The 21,940-nt window shown below is 40.2% G+C and overlaps 1 protein-coding gene across 5 annotated transcripts in view; it reads left to right on the top strand.

Annotated features, from left to right (window-relative positions):
* Nucleotides 1-21,940, top strand: part of als2b (alsin Rho guanine nucleotide exchange factor ALS2 b) — a 112,313-nt gene that overhangs the window by 47,798 nt on the left and 42,575 nt on the right. For all 5 annotated transcript variants that reach the window (XM_034174888.1, XM_034174897.1, XM_034174870.1 and 2 more), the window contains 7 exons: nucleotides 2,997-3,168; nucleotides 4,167-4,356; nucleotides 5,021-5,086; nucleotides 11,398-11,560; nucleotides 11,768-11,899; nucleotides 14,116-14,244; nucleotides 20,309-20,379. In XM_034174888.1, coding sequence (XP_034030779.1) covers nucleotides 2,997-3,168; nucleotides 4,167-4,356; nucleotides 5,021-5,086; nucleotides 11,398-11,560; nucleotides 11,768-11,899; nucleotides 14,116-14,244; nucleotides 20,309-20,379 — 923 coding nt within the window. The remainder of the gene's footprint in view (nucleotides 1-2,996; nucleotides 3,169-4,166; nucleotides 4,357-5,020; nucleotides 5,087-11,397; nucleotides 11,561-11,767; nucleotides 11,900-14,115; nucleotides 14,245-20,308; nucleotides 20,380-21,940) is intronic.

The raw sequence follows: 21,940 nt of genomic DNA, 5'->3' as shown, positions 1-21,940 counted from the left end.
TGTAGTAATCAGTGGTTTCTGCCACTAGTCTTCTGTGTTTTGGTCCGATGTGTCGTTCCTATTGGACAGCGCAAAGGTACGTCACAGTTCAGAGCATCGAAAGTTGGTTTGGATTGAACTTTGATGCGTCAGCCTGCCGACAAGCGGCAATGCGCACTCCCTTCAGAAGCGTCGGTTTAGCTCGGCTTTTGACGCGACGCTTCTGACACATCTAAAAACCAACGCGTCTCATTGAAAATAATGCTTTTTAGACCGTTTTAAGGCCCATTAGTTTAGTGAACAAATAAAAAACTAGCTGTCATAGCCCACTTACTAGCAATACAGACAGCGCCAGGTTTATCTCCTCCATTCAGGCTGCAAACTTCATCAATCAGCCCTGAAGCAGCAGGTGGACGTTTTCGAAAAAACCTAAAACCGAGGCCTGTTTTCATTTTTTTTGGGTAATAATCACCATCGATACTTTCTCTAGCATTCTTCTTGTTTTTGTGCGGCTTTGATTAGCTGGTAGCCCAGCCCCCATCTATCTATAAGCCAATTAAAACTCTTATCTAGCAGAGCGAGTGCCGGGGGGGGGGGGGGGGGGGGGGGGATGGGTATGGGTATGGGACACATACGGTGCACTCTGCAGTGATGGACACCTGATGGCTGTCTTTTAAAGGGAGAAAATAAAATTACAGTCAATAAGCGCTCATTTTATTGACACTGTCACGTTCCCCGGGGCAATTTGAAGTGGGTAGACGGAAATTCCGTGTCTTTTTAGGTAAGTAGACGGCGTCTACCTGCGTTCCACGTAGACTACACCACTGCTTATATCATAGGCTATGAATATCAAGTAATCTACCACGTTCATAGACTTAACTTAAAATTACCATAGCATACATGATTTCTGACCACGATAGCCTTGAACTCCTCAAACAAGCCACCAAAAAACAAACAAACAAAAAAGCCACGCCCTTGTGACGACACTGCCTGTTATTTGAAGTACTCTTCACTCAATCACTGGACAGTCTTGCAAAGCAAGCGTTATAATCTTACTTACCTTACTTTCCGGAGTATGAGTTGTACATATCAAAAAATGCCCCTAGAAGAAGGAAAAAAACTATATATAAGTCACACCAGACTATAAATTGCACCTTTTTCTGTGTTATGAGCTCTTTAATTCAGGATTTTTGTGCATTTTTTAAAGCATATTTTTTATTACAAGCATTTATTATTTTATTGTTGGATTTTATGTTGTTTTAGTACTTTGATTCTTGGGAAAGTTCTATATCGTCATTATAATTATTATTGATAACAAATTTGTGAATTTTCTGTGTACAAGTTGCACCAGAGTACAAGTCGCAGGGCCTCCCATTAAAAAAGAAAAACTCAATTTATACTCCCCACAGTTGATCACGAGTGGCAAAGGTCATTGTCCAGTGTTTTCAGTCCAGACACCATGTGGTCAGATGGGGCTGGGGTGCCCTAGATGGACACTGTTCTCTGTTCCAGCTATCAGTGATGACTTCATTGACAGCACCTCGAACCAAGAGACAGAGCAGAAATCAATCAGCCGTAATGATCAACTCGCACAACACTCAGCAGCAAAGTAAGAGGGTAACGGACAGGATGCTCAGCTGATCAGATGGTTGGACGTCACGAATTCCACAGTTCAGGGACTGTGCAAGCAGGAACTCTCCTGTTATAAGCTAAATGAGGAAGCTCAACTTAAACTTTGTTGTCATATGTTATGGACGTTTATGCAACGTGCAAACACAACTGCCTATACAACCCCTGGCAAAAATGATGGAATCACCAGCCTCGGAGGATGTTCATTCAGTTGTTTAATTTTGTAGAAAAAAAGCAGATCACAGACATGACACAAAACTAAAGTCATTTCAAATGGCAACTTTCTGGCTTTAAGAAACACTATAAGAAATCAGGGAAAAAAATTGTGGCAGTCAGTAATGGTTACTTTTTTAGACCAAGCAGAGGGAAAAAAATATGGAATCACTCAATTCTGAGGAATAAATTATGGAATCATTATTATGGAATGGCACCAAACAAAAGTTCCAGCATCATCACCTTGCCAAATGCAGATTCGAGATTCATCACTGAATATGACTTTCATCCAGTCATCCACAGTCCACGATTGCTTTTCCTTAGCCCATTGTAACCTTGTTTTTTTCTGTTTAGGTGTTAATGATGGCTTTTGTTTAGCTTTTCTGTATGTAAATCCCATTTCCTTTAGGCGGTTTCTTACAGTTTGGTCACAGACGTTGACTCCAGTTTCCTCCCGTTCGTTCCTCATTTGTTTTGTTGTGCATTTTCGATTTTTGAGACATACTGCTTTAAGTTTTTTGTCTTGATGCTCTGATGTCTTCCTTGGTCTACCAGTATGTTTGCCTTTAATAACCTTCTCATGTTGTTTGTATTTGGTCCAGAGTTTAGACACAGCTGACTGTGAACATCCAACATCTTTTGCAACATTGCGTGATGATTTACCCTCTTTTAAGAGTTTGATAATCCTCTCCTTTGTTTCAATTGACATCTCTCGTGTTGGAGCCATGATTCATGTCAGTCCACTTGGTGCAACAGCTCTCCAAGGTGTGATCATATTTTTTTCCCTCTGCTTGGTCTAAAAAAGTAACCGTTACTGACTGCCACAATTTTTTTTCTTGATTTCTTATAGTGTTTCTTAAAGCCAGAAAGTTGCCATTTGAAATGACTTTAGTTTTGTGTCATGTCTGTGATCTGCTTTTTTTCTACAAAATTAAACAACTGAATGAACATCCTCCGAGGCCGGTGATTCCATAATTTTTTCCAGGGGTTGTAATTAACTGAAAAAGCTACTTTGAAATTGATTTTGCACTATGTGTCCCCTTCCGTCAGTAAGAGTTCAGTAGGTTTGACATTTAGCATCTGCAAACAAACTGATAGGTACAAGTGACCACCGATAACCTTCTCCTTCCTTAGTGTGTAAATGTGTGTTTATTTTAATTTTGTTTGTGTTGCAGCTGGGTTATGTGAGCAGTGTGTTTGCGGGCGGTCAGCAGTGTGTGGCCATGTCAGACCAAAACGTGATGGGCTTCATCGCCAGCCTACATGAGCTGGCTGCAGCTGAGAGGAAGTTTTACTGTAAGCTGTGTAATATCAAGACACAGATATTATGCCCTCTTCTGGAGCTGGGTAAGCGTGTACTACAAGGAAAAAAGATACAGTACTTTACAAGCATTATGCCAATCAGAGGTCTGCAATACAAGTAAATCTTTTGGGCTGACGTGCTTATGGCAAGCCATTATAGCATAAAACCTTTCCCTTGAATAACAATTACATTTACATTTTTCTATAAATACATTTTGATTACTCATAATTAGTGTGACAATTCGGAATACAATTTATCTATAACTAAGCCTTTTAAACTCATCACAATTCCATTTTAGAAATCTGCATTGATATTGTGATGTTCATATAGTTATTTTGGATGTCTAATTACAGAAGTCACAATCAATATTTCACATGTACAATGTGTAATTATTTCAGTTTGAAATGGCAGGAGTGGTGGATATTAGCTTGCATGTGTAACTACTGAGAAAATTCCAGAGCTTGGAACCCTATATACCGTAATTGCTGAATTAGCAGTGAACATGAGACATTACATGGGCAGATGTTTAGAAATTCTATGTACATTTGTCATCTTTTGATGTACGCACCAAACCTGGTATCAGTTTAATAGCTTCTAAAACCACATGCGCTAGAACCATAATAGGACTTTGCACGTTTCAGGTATTTCAAGTTGTATTTTGGCTAGACACATTAATCATTCAAGGTATTTATGAATGTGCCTGGCATGTTGATCACAATTGACAATTTCTCAAAAATTAATTGTGTTGAGTGAAATTTCTGAGTACTAAAATTAGATGTATCTTGCAACATAGGACTTTTGATTGGTAGTGAGTCCACTCTCACGTCTTTGAAATTACATTGGTTTGAGCAGAAATAACATAATTTTAGGAATCAGTTCTTTTCAACTTTCAAGAATTAAAACAGCTGTAATTCAGTTCTGTTAGAACCACATCAAAGACATTTGATTCAGAATTGCGTAGAGGTAAAGCTTCCAAGTGAAACTGTGTACAGGCAGGTTAGTATGTATGAATTTGTTTACACTTTTTCTTTTTTTCTTTTAGAATCTCTGAGCTCACTTCTCGGACAGGTGACCTTTGGCCTCCTCCAGTCACTGACGAGCCAGTTCAGTCTTCTATGCCACCTGACTGGGCAGCATGCTGCCAGCCTCACCACCAACCTTGGACACAGCCGTGATGTTAAGGGCCTGCTAATCCTCGACTGGACCAGCATTTTTCTGGAAGCTTATCAAGAGTATGTGGTCCCCATGAATGTTGAGACTAGATCATAAATATGATTATTTGTTAAGTCTAAAAACAAATAGATTTAAAGATGTTCAATTTATATTAAAGTGCTCATGTTAATGTGACAGTCAGTGTTTCAACAGTATGACAAAATGTTGTTGACTGTAGTTCCCAGTCAAAAATCTTTTGGTGACAGTAGTTTACTACTATTATTAGTAAGCAAAAGTTGGTGAATGCTGGGATATGACTGACTTTTTCTCAGTGTCTGTCTTCTGCTCTTTTTCTGTTTTTCAGCAGCCTAATATATAATGTTACATTGATTCATATTTATGATGTCTTGGCACAGAGTAGAAAATGGGAGTATTGTAATGATTTCTGTTAGTTTAAAAAAAAAACCCTGCTTGGGGAGATGAATATTATCTTTTAAAGGAAAAAAAAATAGATGAAGCATTGTGTTGTATGCCATTTTAAATGAACCATATATGGTGAAAATGTTGGGTTCTATTCCATACTGGTCGGTACCATTCTGTATTTATTAAAAAGGCGGGAGGTTTTGGATGGAAACTCTCCTTTTTTCTTAACATTGTCAGGCAGTTGTTGGAAGTATGCCTCCAACTGAGTGCTCTTCTCAATACTCATCATGTTCACACATACTTCTTTACATCTCTGTCAAGGTACTGCAGCTGTGTGGGCAATTTTCATGTGATGGGAGGTTTCCAGATTTTGACTAAGCCCTCACTGTGAGTACACACACATAATGTGCACACTTTTATCATGTCAACTACTTCACAAACATCCATATTTGCAAAGTGTGTTTTACAGCAGTCGGCAAGCCAAAAGTGCATGAGATATAAATGCAACATTTAGTCTAAGCAGTAGTATTTCAAATAAAAATTGCAACACTGTACAGACCCGTCTGAAAGTATTTGTATGAGAAGGCCAATTTAATGTTTCTCTACATGTTGAAAGCATTCAGGTTTGAGATCAGAAGATGAATTTGTGAGGACAAATCAGTACCAGCATTTTTTTACTGGTATATATACATGTAGTTGTATGAGACCACATGGACCATAGCAGCCAGGAAAGATGGAAAATTATTCACAAAGGATGGGTGTAACTAGTACAACAATTTGAAATGTCCTGAACATGAAACGTGTGCATGCAAGTGCTCAGCACTGAGATCAAGGAAACCAACAGTAATTGTTGACAGAATCAGTATGAGAGCTGTGAACAAAAACTTCAAAAATGACAACCAAAGACCTTGCTGAAGGTATCACAAAAGACAGCCGGCACTCCCGCAACGCACATCTCATGCTGTGCGTAGGGCACCGAGTGCTGGAGGGTTCACCTAAATAGCCTCATGAATGAGTGTCATAATTATTATATACGAGGGCTGTCCATAAAGTATAGGTCCTCTTTATTTTTTTCAAAAACTATATGGATTTCATTCATATGTTTTTACGTCAGACATGCTTTAACCCTCGTGCGCATGCGTGAGTTTTTCCACGCCTGTCGGTGATGTCATTCACCTGTGAGCACTCCTTGTGGGAGGAGTCGTCCAGCCCCTCGTCGGAATTCCTTTGTCTGAGAAGTTGCTGAGAGACTGGCGCTTTGTTTGATCAAAATCTTTTCTAAAGCTGTGAGACACATCGAAGTGGACACGGTTCGAAAAATTAAGCTGGTTTTCGGTAAAAATTTTAACGGCTGATGAGAGATTTTGAGGTGATACTGTCGCTTTAAGGACTTCCCACGGAGCGAGACGTCATGCAGCACTCCCAGGCGCCGTCGTCAGCCTGTTTCAAGCTGAAAACCTCCACATTTCAGGCTCTGTTGATCCAGGACGTCGTGAGAGAACAGAGAAGTTTCAGAAGAAGTCGGTTTCAGCATTTTATCTGGATATTCCGCGCGTCGGGACGCAGCCGGTGCGGTGCGGCGGCACAGGAAAAACACCTCCGTGTTGATAACCATTTGTAAAATCCAGGCGGCTTTTGATGGCTTTCAGTGGAGTGAGTATATGAGAAATTGTTTAACAGCTGGACATGTTCCAACTTGTCCTTAAGGCTTCCAACGGAGGTGTTTTTCCTGTGGCGGAGCATTGCGGCGGCTGCGAGCCGACGCTGCAATCCGCCCGCACGTCTTTCATTAAAAAAATCTCCTTTAACAGTGGAATATCTAGATAAAATGCTGAAACAGACTTCTTCTGAAACGTCTCTGTTCTCTCACGATGTCCTGGATCAATAGAGCCTGAAATGTGGAGGTTTTCAGCTTGAAACAGGCTGACGACGGCGCCTGGGAGTGCTGCACGACGTCTCGCTCTGTGGGAAGTCCTTAAAGCGACAGTATCACCTCAAAATCTTTCATCAGCCGTTAAAATTTTCACCGAAAACCAGCTTAATTTTTCAAACCGTGTCCACTTCGATGTGTCTCACAGGTTTAGAAAAAATTTTCATCAAACAAAGCGCCAGTCTCTCAGCAACTTCTCAGACAAAGGAATTCTGACGAGGGGCTGGACGACTCCTCCCACAAGGAGTGCTCACAGGCGAATGACGTCACCGACAGGTGTGGAAAAACTCACGCATGCGCACGAGGGTTCAAGCATGTCTGACGTAAAAACATATGAATGAAATCCATATAGTTTTTGAAAAAAATAAAAAGGACCTATACTTTATGGACAGCACTCGTACTCTTTTAAAGGTTGCAATTTTAAATAAATAATCATCACACACTGCAGTGTGGTCTGTGTGTGCCCCGACATTAAAATGCATTTTCACCACAATGGAATCTGCAGTTTATGCAAGTTTCATTAAAAACCTAAAACACGGATGGGCGTGGAGTTTCCTATAATATATACGTAGGAAGATGTGCACTGTATCGCTGCTCGCTTTCTGTTTACCTGCACACACGTGTGTGTGCAGTCAGTAACACCTCGTTACGAAATGCTTACATAATCTGTTGCTTTGAATGCTTCACAGATCTTATAAGTAAAAAGCTGTTGGAGCTGAGTGAAGTAATGTTTGGATCAATCAATAACAAGAACCAGCATTAGATTAATGCACAGGCATGCCCAGGCTGAAGACCAGGTGCACAAAGTCACAGGAGGCCTCACACGATTGTCCACTAAAGTGTTGTGTTGTAGTGAACACAAAGCATAAGACAAAGAACATACAATATGACACAAAATAATAACTAGCAGCCAATAACATGACACAGTAACACAACAGTAATAATAATAATAATATAAATTTTATTACTACAGCACTTTCAGGCAATAGTTTACCAAAGAGAAATTGCTCTCCATGGTAAAACATGCAAAGCACAACAATAAAAACATTAAATTTATACATTACGAAAACTGAATTAATATGACGTAAAATTGTGAATTAATTTTAAGCAACAGAAAATTTATTTAAAATTAACCTTAATAAATTCAACACCATGGGAAAAGTCTCATTGCATAATTTATTTATTTATACTAATTTGGGAGGCCCTGTGACTTATACTCAGGTGCGACTTGTATACCAAAAAAATAATGCATTTGTTAGTCATAATAATAATTATAGTCGCTGTTTTTGAAAGGCCTTCACAGGAATCACATGACAAAACAAAATAAGTGTTATGGGTAGGGGTTCGGGTGGAACCGAACCATTTCAGGCTATGGACCCAAACGCAGGGAGCTGGACACGGAGAAGAGTTCAAAAGCAAAATAATATTTATTATTAACAATAGATGTTGCGCTGGGGTTCAGGTCGGACACTGCTTCAGCAATCAGGAACTATGGAAGAAGACACACAGGGTGAGCGGAATAAACTGGTAACGCTGAACCACAGTCACTGTTCATAAAAGGGAATAACATGTCACATAGTTCATAAGATGATGCTTTTTCACTGTTCAGCAATTGTTCATAAGTGGTCTCCAAGGTCAGAGGTCAAGTGCTGCGTGTTGAAGTGCAGTTCCAATTGAGCAGGACTTGATACAGCTGGACAGAGTTCTCAATTGTTTGATATCAGAGTTTGTGCAGTTCTTCGACAGAGTTCTTGAAATAGTTATTTATCATAGCACAGTCACAACAGGAACTTAGTGAGAACGGGATCTCACAGAGACAAGGGGGAATTAAATGGTGTTTAGTCGATGAGCGCTCCACGCCGTGAGCCGAGGTGTTCCCAGAGTGGTGTTGCGGTGCAGGTATTAGTACCAGGCTCCGGGTCCGCTTGGAAACCGTACTGGGATTGTCTGGAACAGTAGGAAAAGACAGTTGGCTCTAATGCGGGAATTAGAGGGAGAGGCCAACATTACCTCATCTTAAGCTGCAGGGTGCTTCGGCGTCTGAGCGCACAGCTGGACGACGCATTCAAGGTCACAGTGCAGCAGGCAGGTAAAAACCCTCTGATCTTTGTCTGGAGCATGGATGAGGCTTGGCGGTTGGCGAGGCAAACGGTTAAGCAAGGCAACAGACGTGCACCGTAGTATTTGCCAATTCATGAACATAAAGTCTGGGTTTAATTAGTAGGGTTGGGTATCGAGAACTGGTTCTTTTCGGGCATCGTTAAATGAGTCGATCCACCGACATCAATAGTCTTTTTGCTTAATGATTCCCTTATCGATCCTTCAGAGCGACCATTGTTTTTGAGAGTGTTTGTCACGAAAATGATAAATTCTTCAAGTTGATTACAGACCCTGCAGCTGCTCTGTAATCAGCCGCGTCTGCAGAGCGACTCCACTTTCAAGCCTGAACCAGTGAAGCAGTGCTTCGATCCGCTGGCTTGTTGGTTCTTTGATTCGCTGCTCTTCATAAGCGGTAAGCCCGCTTCTTAACCCCTCTCAAAGCCATTAAAATATCAACTGTGAATCACTTTTGTGTGGATTAAAGTCACTAACTGGGACTCTTGTCTTGTTGCAGTCAAGAAACGAGAATCATCCGCCGTTCCATTGACACAGCTCCAAACGCTGCGCGGCTCTCTGCTGAGACAGAGTCCGGTCAGAATTAATAACTTTAAAACGAATTGCCGCTTTAAATAAAATGACATCTCATTCCAAAAGCCAGACAATAAACTACAATCCACTAAAACGTTTTTTTCCTCCCAAAAAGAGATGTCCTGCATTCTTTATGAATTACATCCTGATGTGCAGCACAGCCGGCTGAGCTCAGCTCAGATGTATGGAAAGACATTCATGCCAATAATGTCCGAAAGGAAATGCTTTTGACAAAAACTACAGATTTTGTTTTGTTTCTGTTTATGTCCAGAGTTTAAGGATCCAGTGACCAATTTCATATTTATTTACTTTAAGACTCAATAAAATGTTGTTGACATAGAAAACCTGTAAAGCCTACTTTTACAACACAGCAAGTTCACAAGCGGTGTCGATAAGGGAATCAATAAGGAATCGGATTGATAAGCGCAATCGATAATGGTATCGATATCGATAAAATCTTATCAGTACCCATCCCTATTAAATAGTCACTCAGTCATAATCTGAACCTGGTGTGAAGTACAATGTAAGGGCCCCATCTAGTGGGGAACAGAATATACTACCAGAACAAAACAGAGGGTGCCATCTAGTGGAGAACAAAAGTCATTGCACAGGTCCGGGCTGGGGAAATCCTGATGAAGTCCAAATAATAAAAGAATAAATGTCAGTAATAAGTAGTACACCACAACAATGCACAAAAATCCCAAGTTAATGAGCTGATAATACAGAAAAAAGGTGCAACTTGTACTCTGTTGTGATTTATACTCTGGAAAATATGGCACAAGTACTGCTGGACTACAACTCAACATAAGTTGATCCATCAGTTTTGTAAAACTGCTTATTCGAATTAAGGGTGATGGGGTGACAGCTGTTAGCTTATCCCAGCCGTCAAAGGGGTGTGAGGCTGAGTACACTTTGGACAGGCCACAGGTCTATTTCAAGGCCGACACATATAGACATATGCATTCACACTCTCACTCACGGTCAATTTAAAGTTTTGAATTCACCGAACCTGCTTGTCTTTGGAAGTGGCAGTAAGCCAGAACAAACAGTAGGAGAACATGCAGACTCCACACAGGAAGAGCCGGGTCTGAAGCAAACCTGCGACCTTCTAGCTGTGAGGCAGCAGTGTGAACAGGTAATCCCCTGTGCTGCCCAGTGCCCACATCTCAACATCAAAAATTAAAAATATCCTCATGTTCCATACCATGTGTAGGATGAATAGTGTACAGCTGAAAAGATCTATGATCTGTTTTTATTCAGATTTTAACTTCCAAGGAACAGGTTTGTAAAGGAAAATAAGGTCACATTGTGCAGAATCACATTTTAGTCTTCAGGGTTTCATGTTAAACATTTCCAAAGCTCCACAGTTTCACTAGCACTGTGCTCACAGTCATTTTCCTGCTATAAACACAATTTACACCCTGACAAAATTTATGCTTGGGACACAGAAATGGCTGGCATCGCCCCTGACGAAAAGCTTCAGGACAGTAAATATAGAGTCCATAACACAAGATTCAAATCACAAAGTGGCAGCAGTAATTGGAAAGCCAGCTTGGAATAAAAAACAATGTACAGAGATTAGCTACAACAGCTCTGGGACAACGTTTTAGGTATGGATGAGACCAAGATTACTATCTCCCAAAGTGATGGAGAGGACAATCTGTTCTAAATCCAAAACAGTATACCTTGAATGATGATGTAACTCATAACAGTCACAGCAAAAACCATTCAGAAGATTACATGAACATTCACAAAGAAAAGCATCCAAATTAATCAGGTTCAAATTAATAATCATGCAGACCCAAATGTCTTCAGTGTGTAGCAAAAACTGAAATGTACTTGTCATTCTAATATTCTGGAGGGAATAGAATGTTCGGATTCAATATTTTATTGTAGAGGTGACGATTACAGTCAGGTCAACGGTGCCAGTTTGTGGCTTTGATTTCCATTCCTACCCAGGGCTTTCTCTCATTAGTGTTATACTATGTTCTGCTTCATTAAGGTTGTCTTCTTCTCAAGGTCATATTGTACTTCATTTCTCCTTTCAATCTACCACTGGTTTGTCCTCCCTGTGTCACAGAGATGTCTTTGGAAAGAGTCCTGATTTACTCCAGAAACTGACTGAAAGTAATGAAGAGAACCCTGTCATTGCTGACCTTTTGGTGGTGCTCTTCAACCTCCCATCACACCATCTCCACGAATATGGCCAGGTGTTACTGAAACTGGCTACCTGTTTCGAAGTGGTATGCAAACATGGGCTTTGCTTCAATGCATCCTTTCGCTGAGATAACATTCTGTTGTTCACATGTAACTTTGAAAAATGACGTTATCATATTTTTTTTTCGGATGTATTGTTCCTCTCCATATTTACTTAAGATGTTTAAAAGGGTTTGATCAAACACTGTATTTTTATGTTTTTGCCATTGAAATGAACAAATACTTTTTGTTAGAGTTCCAGTAATTACCAGAAGCTGCAGGACAGCTGTTCCAGGTTTGAAACTTTGGCCCTTCAGCTGAAGAGAAAACAAAAGGATGCAGAGTACACGGTGCAGTTTTGGAAGAGCTTCCCCGGCAAAATGACTGTAAGGTTCTGTTAAGTGTGTGTCTCTGTCTGTGTTGCTGCATAGTCTACACCACAAAGACAAAAACAAATGAACAACAACCAAAAAAAAAGCACTTGCCAGAAAAGGTACTTTAATATTCATTTGAGTTTAGTTAAATTAATCATAAAAAATGTAAAGAGTATGGCTCAGCTGTAAATCTGTTAAAACATGAATTAGTACCACATAGAGAAAGCTGCAAAGTCACTGCAGCAGTGGTAATAGTAATTATAAAGAGTATGGAAGATTAGATGTGCAAATGGAAGGAAGGGTAAGTACGGAGACATGCTAAACCAAGAGGATAAAGAGAGATAAATCTCTACATTGTAAGCAGGATACATATAAGTAACGTGTTGCCCATAGAGATCCACAGGCTCTAGATGGGTAGTGTTTATAAAATAGGTAGCTGACATTTTTCAAGGGTGGTAATAAATTGTGTGACTCCTGCAGGAGCCACACAATTGCAGCCACTGACTCCAGCAGGTGATTTCACTGATTAACTGATTCCATCTGCTCAAAGTGATATTAATCAGTGAAATCACCTGCTGGAGTCAGTGGCTGCAAAGAAAACCTCCACCCTCTTGGCCCTTTCTGGAACAAGTTGCCCACCCCTGGGCTAGACCGTCTCATTTTGGAATGCCTGGATCGGCCTCTGTGGTCTTTACAAGCCAGGTCTTTGTATAACTCAACCTTCGAAAGATGCAGCCCCTGAATTGAGACACGGCCTAAATTTAGAGTAAACTTCACAGTGCATGTACAAGGTCTGTCCAAAAACTAACGGACCTTTTTATTTTTTTCGAAAATTATATGGATTTGAATCGCGTGTGATTGCATCAGCCAAGCTTGAACCTTCGTGCGCATGCGTGAGTTTTTTCACGCCTGTCGGTTGCATCATTCGCCTGTGAGCAGGCTTTGTGAGCAGTGGTCCACCCCTCTCATCGGATTTTTATTGCGAATAAAATGTCTGAACGATTTGGAGCTTTGCTGCATCAAATTTTTCCAGAAACTGTGAGAGACCTCCAGGTGGACACCATTCGGAAAATTCAGATGGCTTTCAGGGACGATTTTATGGGGATTACACAGATTAAGGAGTGCTCCAGCCGGTTTAAAGACGATAGGCTGAAACCCCGCTGAAACAACCAGATCATTTCCAAAGTGAAGGCTTTCTTGATCCGGGACGTCGTGTGACTACCACAGAAATGGCAAGAGAGCTGGACATAGCACTTTTGCGGCACATTCCACTGTTACAGGAGATTTTGTAATGAAAGACGTGTGGAGGATTTTGCGCGTCTGCACGGAGCCGCTCATGGCGCACAACAAAAAAAACACCTCTGTGTTGGAAACCATTCGGAAGATTCAGACGGCTTTCGATGGCTTTTCAGTCGAGTGAGTATCCGAGAAATTGTGTAACAGCTGGACATGCCACAACATGTCCTGTGAGACTTCCAACACGGAGGTCAAGTCAATTGTTTTACTGATTTTTTTTTTTTTTAAAGGAGGAGTCTATGTAAAATTGTTCCCCTTTGTAGAAAAATTGCCTCATATATTGTCAGCAGAAGGAGGAAATGTATAACACTGGTAGATTGATGACTAATGAGGTGCTCGAAAGATTTTTAAAGAACCTGTTCAAATGATGTTGCAATCACAGCCACAAATGTCATTTCAAACACGCCATCAGTGTTCCAACAAGGATATTATTAGACAGGCTGGATATCTGTGCTGTGTTCTGTAAGTGGAAGCACAGGGAGACTCGCTTCATTACACACACAGAACTGATACAAATCAACATTGAGTGCCTCTGCCTTTCTGGAAACAAACAAGTGAGGGGTGAAGTGAAACATGCTTGTGCCCTTTAAAAAACGTACCCTAATACATTATTTAAAGCACAGAATGGAATGAAACATGGCACGTCATTTCACAACATGCAGGCTTGACACTCATATGACAGGTTCCATGATCTGCAAAACATCTGCATCTTTCCCTACAGGCGCTTTGTGCTTGTTTTTGGTTCTCCCCTCTTAAGTAGTGATTTCAACAGCATCATGATGGCATATAAGTACTCATTAACCTGAGTTCTAGCACTGGAAGAAGTAATGTTAGTGGGATGCATCCCTAACTGTCTGAGTCCTGTGCATACTGTTTAGTGAAGTGTCTCCTCACATTTTCACACAGCATTGAATCATGTCATGTGTTTTCAGGATTCTCTGAGAAAACCATATCGTCGACTGATCTGTGAGAGCAGCAACAAGTCACTGACCCTACAGAATGCTGGAAGGTTTTCTGTCAACTGGTTCATCCTCTTCAATGATGCTTTAGTGCATGCACAGGTCAACTCCACAATCGCACACTGACACACCCACTCCACATTGTTTCAGTATTTCACTTCTTTAAGCTGTTTACACATAACGACGGCAAGTCACAAATGCCACAAAGTATCCATTCTTGGCCGCTGATCACAAATGTGATGATTCCTTCCCACTGTAGCCAAGTGCTTGCTCACAGGGGGTCGTTTTGACCGTTGGGGTTTTACATAATTATTGTATGGCCTTGCCTTACAATATAAAGCGCCTTGGGGCAACTGTTTGTTGTGATTTGGCGCTATATAAAAAATTGATTGATTGATTGATTGATTGATTGATGATTCGGGGCAGAGGCGTCAGATGTCCTCAGGAACTGCTGCAACCTGTTACCATGCGTTACGATTAATGGCACATGTTGCTGGAGAATTATCAGGAACCATTATGCACAGTCAAGAATAATGTTGCGTGCTGTTGTGCACTATCACGCGTAACAGCGCATTGTTAAGTTCTGTCACGTTGTGAATGAGGCGAATTGTCTCCACACACACCCCCATATTCATGCAACCGTCAGTTGTTGAACAATTTAGATCGCTCCAGTTTGCTCCTCAAAATCTAGATTAATCCACAGCAGAACTTTTGACTGCATGCTTTGTTGGACTCTGTGTCATGGTGTGGCGCAGAAAGGAGAAGGAGATGGAGAGAGCCAGATGTGTGGCTCCACGTGGCTCCTGTCTCGCTTATTTTCCTAAACATCAGGGACATGCAGCGGATGGAACAACTGCAGGAGCGGGCTGAGGAGCACTGGAATTAAACTTTTAGCCGACTTGGCATCACTGTCCTTCAGCATACTGCAGCAATGAAACTGAATGCGGTGCAGCAGTTTAATTGTGCGCACGTCAGCGAAGAACGCTGGCACGCTCTTTTAAGGGTCACCACTAATCAAGACGGATCAACACGCTCAGTTGCGACCTCCATAACATGAGGCGAAATGAGGGTGGTGCATGACATTCATGGAAGTTTTTGTTGACAGCCAGAAACATGCTTCACGAATATCACGCACCAACACGCACTATTAAGAAACCTATTCAGATGTGTTAAGTCACGTTAAGAATGTCAAGAATGTGCCAAGAATGACACAAATATGACATTATTAACGCGTCTTGCCTATGTGAAAGTGCAGCATTACAGCAGTGTTTCCCAGTCTAGATCTTTTCAGATAAAGGTGTTAAGCCAATCAACAGCTGGCTGAACAATGAAACACACCTGATTTGGCTCATTATGTGAAGTTATATGGAAGTAAATCTGTGCCGTCAGAGTAAGGTTGAATTTGTTTAGCATCAAAATATTCAGCCTCAAAAACTTCAACCTAAAAAAAATTCAACCTAAAAAAAAAAAAAATCAACCTCAAAAAATGGAAATGCAGGAAGCAATCAATCCCCGTCTCAATCCATGGAAATAGAGACCTGGAATGGACATCACGTGCTGCACGGTAGCCATTACTAAGGGTGGAGAGAGCGCCTTGAGCCAGTTAAGGCACCTGTTAAACAGAAGCGAAATGAGGGTAAAAAAGGCAGCAAGTGCTTCACCATCAACTGCACCAACTACAAAAACAAATTTTCCAATACTAAAATGAACTGTACAAGAGCCTTAATGTAATTATGTAAAATAAATGTCTATTTTAAAGTCATTATGTCACAATTTAATATCGATATACTGAGACTATATTGCAATGCCATAAGTTCTTTTCATGAAGCTGCGTTCACATGCATACAAATACGGTAACAAAAATGTTTAAATATATTTATGTATATATACTTGCAGTGTTGTTTAATATGATATGTACATGGTGGCATTTAAATTTTAACAGTGTGGTTGGAGGGGATGGAGGAGGTACTTTTTACCCTGACTGAGGGTCAAAAGTCATAAATTCTGAATGCCTTTATATCTACTTGTAATAAAATATTAGTAAAAATCATATATATATGTTGTTGTCATTAAAAGACTAGCAATAATATTACAGTGGAAAAGGCAGCAAGGTAAATGACCACAATGGCAAGGCATACTTCAGATTTATATTTTAGTACATAAGAATTTTTTATCCAGGCATGTATGGGTTCATTAGAGCTTTTAATCAGCTTGAATACAACTTACAAGGCCTCATTTATAAAAAATCCATTGAGAATTACGATGACAGGAAAAAACCATCACAATAAATGAACAGAATGGCATATTTTCCCCCAAATTTCCACACTTTACATAAAACGTTTTTTTCTACCCAGGCATGTATGGGTTCATTAGAAAGAGCAATTAAAGGGCTTTAAAACAAGCCTACTTTTATTAAAATCTGTTATCAAATAGCGACAATAGAGCAAGAAAAGCAGCACAGTTTGTCATAATTTCCTCAAATTTCTGCATTTTACATAAGTTTTTTTTTTTCACCCACACATGCATAGGTTCACTCGAAAGAGCTTTCAAAGGGCTTTAAAATAAGCCTACATTTATTAAAATCTTAAGAAATAGCGATGCTAGTGCAAAAAAAGTTTATTATTGATGATCTGCACATTTCCACCCTTAGTAATGGCACCTTCCTGTCCTTAGCGACACTAATAGATTGAGGCGCGCACGTCCATTCCAGGTCTATATTTCCATGTCTCAATCATCCAAATCTCATCAATGTATCACATGTGATTTGAATTTGGTCTCGGTGTCACATGACCAGTGGAGAAACACGAGATTCGCTGAATGTATCATGTTGTCGTCTTCTTCTTTTGATTTGGTCTCGGTGTCACATGACCAATGGAGCAAAACGTGATTGGCTGAACTTTGGATGATTGAGACAGGGATCAGTTGTTTCTCCCTGCTTTTTCTGTTTTTTTTTTGTTTTTGTTTTTTTTAGGTTGAAGTTTTTGAGGCTGAATATTTGATGCTAAACAAATTCAGCCTTAGAAATTCAACTTTCAATCATATTGAAAACTATACCACATTATTTATTTGATCATAAAGATTTCAAAAAGGTATAGTTTGGACTTCAATTTGACTTTAATTGATCCCTACCTAGCTGCCTATGCCAGTCAGCAGCCAGTCGGTTTTTTCAAGAGTAATATCTAAGGAGTATTTTTTTTAACTAATTTGGTGTCAGCATTTTCAGGATTCCTCTGTAATCATTGTGTTATCTGCTGCTATCTGCTCTTACAAGTTGAAATGGGGATGTCTCCTTGTCAGCAGAGGAAACATTTAATGTTCCATGTCACTTTCATGGGGACCAATTTTTTGGCTTGGGTGTCCCTCTTGGTTGGGATTAAAATTCTGTTGAAAATATATCATGTTACTTGTCTTGTCATAATTAATACATCATATGATATAGTTTGCCCCCACCTCCGACCTTCCATTAGGTAAATTTGACCAGATGTGTGGAAAAATCAGTGCACTTTTGGTCAATATTATCTTAATTTCTCATTCATGACCTGATGCTTGCTTTTTCCTCTGCTCTAGAAAAGCATAGCCATGTATTCACTAAAGTCCAGTGAGCAAATAGCTGTGAATGAATGAGTCTGCTGAAAGTCTGAAAATGAACTTTTCGTGTGAGAGAGTTCCTCATTCCTGTTTCGAGTTCTGTCTGATAATGCATAAGTGTTAAATTAGTAACAGCTACCTTAGTATAATTCCAGTTCTGTGAGTTTGTGACGAACATGCTCTTGTTTACTCCATCCAGGCACCACCTCAGAGCTGTAAGATAGTTGTTGATTGCACTTGATCCGATTGATTATATCTTTGTGTTGTTCCAGCCACTTTTTTTTTTTTTTTTTTTTTTGCTGAACTGAAGAACAGCTAAAAGAGCCAGCTTGGCATTTTGTTCAAGGGACACACATGCGCACTGAATGTAGCTGGGAACTGCATAAACAGTGTGCAGGTTGTGGATGAGAAGTAGTTGTATTCTGCATGGTGAACCAAACAAACTACATGAATCACCTCAAAGGTAGAGAATTTGCATGCCACTTTGTATACAGTCAGGTCCATAAATAGTTAGACAGTGTCATAGTTTCTATAATTTTGCTTCCATGCACCAAAACAATGGAGAGATAAAATGAAACTTGAAGATGTGCTTGTAGTAGTTTAACACACACCCAAAAAAAAAAAAAAAAAAATCACATTAACTGTTTCAGAATTACTTTCATTTGTCACAGTCCCTCTGTTTTCAGATCCCATAAGTAATTGGACAAACTAAATGTAAATAATAATACAAATCATCAATTTGCAGCCAGTTTTCTTTAGACAAGTCAGGGGATGGATACATGAACATTTCCAACTTGCTGAATACCTCAGTTATTAAGGTGGCCAAGCAGTTCAATGTGCTAACTTCCATTGTGGAAGGTTCCTCGTTCAAACTCACCCCTGCTCATTCACCATGTAATATAGCATTGTGCCAGGAAGGGCACTCGGCATAAAATTTGTGCCAAATTAACATGCAGATGTACCTTGGATCTGCAGTGGCGACCCCAAGTGGAGGAGAAAAAAAACAAACAAGAGAGAAGCCGAAGGGACTTAATATTAAGAAGTACAAACTACTGTGCTATATATTAAATCTGTCTGGAGTAAGCAGTTCTCAAAAGCTGTGTGACTGTACATGAAAGAAGGTAGTGAGGGAACCTGTGAAGACACCCAGACAAGTTTATTGGAGTTACAGGTTTCTGTGGCTGTGAATGGAGAAACCGTGCAGGGAAAGTCCTGTTTGTTGCACACCACTTCATGGTACAGTGAGACGAAGAAGGATTTTCATTCAAGAAAACACATCAAATCTCGGCTTGAGTTTCCTATGTGCCTTTTAACAAACTGCAGCTGAAATTTCATGTTTTCTTTCTTTAAAAATAAAAAAAAATCCTTCTCCGATCCACACCACCCAGCAGATAAATTGAGACAAAATGTACAACAGAACATTCAAGTAAAACTGGAATTAAAGAATGGATAGGACTTGTGGCTTGGGTCTTTTTGTTGGCGAGATGACATTTTGAAACACCGCGTGTACTTGTGGCCCTCATGAGCATGTGTTGGAAAAATGTTATTTCATTTTCTTTCAATTTCAATTTTCAGTTTCAGTTTTATTCATTTATGTAGCGCCATCTTACGACAGAGTCACCTCAAGGTGCTTCACACAACACACAATTCATAGCAGCACAAAATGAATTAAAAATCGAAAAGGGCACAGCAAAAAAGTAAAACGTAGAATAAAAAGAAATTACAAAGCAAACATAAAAACATAATAAATTAATGATAAGACAGTCTAAAAAAGTGGGTCTTCAGTCTTGATTTGAAAGTCTCCACTATGTCAGACTGCCTTATAGATGCAGGTAGATCGTTCCAGAGAGCAAGACCACGGTAAGAGAGAGCTATATACCCTACAGACTTTTTATTCACCCTTGGAACACACAGAAGACCTGCGCCTTGCGAACACAAGAGCCACGCTGGTACATAGGGCTTGACCAAGTCCGCCAGCGCCAGGTAGGAAAGAGCCAGTCCATGAACAGTTTTATCGACCAGCAACAGGACTTTAAAATCCAATCTGGCAGAAACAGGATGCCAATGTAGGGACGCCAGAATGGGTGTAATGTGGTCAAACGTTCTGCTTTGTGTCAAAAGTCTGGCAGTAGCAATTCGCACTAATCGAAGACCCCTAATGCTGGACTGCGGCAGACCAGAAAAGAAAACATTGCAATAATCCAGTCTAAAACAGATAAATGCATGTATCAGAGTCAGAGCATCAGCCATAGACAGGATGGGAAGAATCTTCACTATATTTCGCAGATGGAAGAAGGCAGTCCTCATAATATCTCTAATGTGGAGGTCAGCGGACAACGTAGGATCAAAAAGTACCCCAAGATTCCTCACTTTGTCCATATGATGTATAACACACGAACACAAACTAAGCACCAACTGGTCAAATTGATGCCGATGTCTGGCTGGACCAAGAACCATCATTTCAGTCTTATCAGAGTTTAAGAGTAATAGTATTTATTGATACTTTCCATCTTCCCTTATTTTATTTTATTTTTTTTATTTTTTTTTTTACCCTTTCTGTCCTTTTCCTCTGTTGCAGTTCTCTACCCACCATGTCTTCCCACTGGCCACACTGTGGGTGGAACCAGTTCCAGAAGAAAACACAGGCCTGTGAGTCTCAATCATGCAGTCTACTCCATTTTTAATGTGCAAAACTCAGTAGCCTAGAGTTACCATGTAATCAGTTTGAACATTTATGAAAGTGTTTTGTAATGGTAATAACTTACAAATTAGTTTACATTCTAGAAACTGAAACTACAATTTCTACCAGTAAAAACTTAACTTCTCATTATGAACTCAGCTGGTTTGCACTATTTAGCACCAATTAGGCTTACCTATTTCTTGATTAAAAGCCTGAACTTGAATTGGGACCTGCCTCATTTAATGACCAGGTCAACACTTTGAAAAAAAATTAACGCCTGCCTTAAATAAGCCCTGGACATTATGTGCATTAAAAAGATTACAGTTGGTCGAGTCATTCTTTTTCTAAGTCTGCTGCAGAGTTGTACCTTAAATCCTAACGCCTGATTTCTGCTTCTGCAACACTGTAGCTATGTGGCCATGCAATGACATCAACATGCGCATGACCCTTTTAAAGTTCTCTGTTGCGTCTTTATGCAATTTGCCACAGGAACAGTGGCTTTTTCTGGATGAATTTGTCCTTCAACCAGCTTCACTTCTTTATACAACCATCAACCTCCAAACCAACAGTGCAGTACGTGTACATTCTCCATGAATTGCAGGTCATTTGAGCGTCTTTTTCTGACTCCGTGTTGTAAGATGGTCATATTTGTAGACTTGTCTGCCAAATGTATTTGATCTATGATCGAAATGTAATCGGCATGCACACTGCAAAAAACTTTTAAAATATGACAGGAGAGGAAGGAGTGAAAATGTAAAAGTGACAAATCACATTTATCACAGCCTTTTCGGGTTCGTCGTTTAGCAGGTGCCTGTCAGGCTTCAGAGAGGGTTTGCAGCCACACAGAGGGTTCTGATCTAAAGCGGTTTGGTTCATCATACCCAGGGATACTCGTATGTGTGAAACTTAACACCATATTACAGTCCAGGCAGAAAGAAGAATTTTGTTAAGAGTTAATAATTACCAGCCTTGAATTACCCCCTGCCTCCTTTAGATGCCGGGTCTGCCCACAGTTTGAAAAATACAAACAGCTGGTCTTTTAATCAAGGAAATACGGTACCCACTTTCCTTGAATTGGTGAGTGTCAGTGCTGAACTTCATTTCATACCTGTGTTACTGGGCACATCCAGACTGCTCTGTCCGGTATATGTGAAGGGTTTTTAATGGGAATACATTACGATGAGGCAGGACGCTATGCCCGATGGAAGCGAAAATCTGTTCTATTTATGGAAAACCATGTCCAGTGAGTGCGGCTATCCGGTTTATACGATGATGGTTTAGGCGAGCTTTACTGTAGTTTTTACCCCATTTGTTTAGTGTTTTTTCACTTACACTGAAAATTAAAGGAGAACAGCAATAAATAAATAAATGTTCCCACTTCCTGTGTGTGACATCACACGGGGCGTGGCTTTGCTGGTATGTGCCTGTCTGCTTTTACATGTGAGTGGAGGAGGTGGGGACCAGCCAGAAACTGTAACCTTGCCTACACTTCAGAGACGTGTGCGCAGTTCCCCCCTGAGAGTAATAAAC

The sequence above is a fragment of the Thalassophryne amazonica genome, chromosome 1 (assembly GCF_902500255.1).
Source record: "Thalassophryne amazonica chromosome 1, fThaAma1.1, whole genome shotgun sequence".
Lineage (NCBI taxonomy): Eukaryota > Metazoa > Chordata > Actinopteri > Batrachoidiformes > Batrachoididae > Thalassophryne > Thalassophryne amazonica.
Note: the sequence above shows the minus strand (reverse complement) of the source record. Positions and strands in the feature narration are given on the sequence as shown.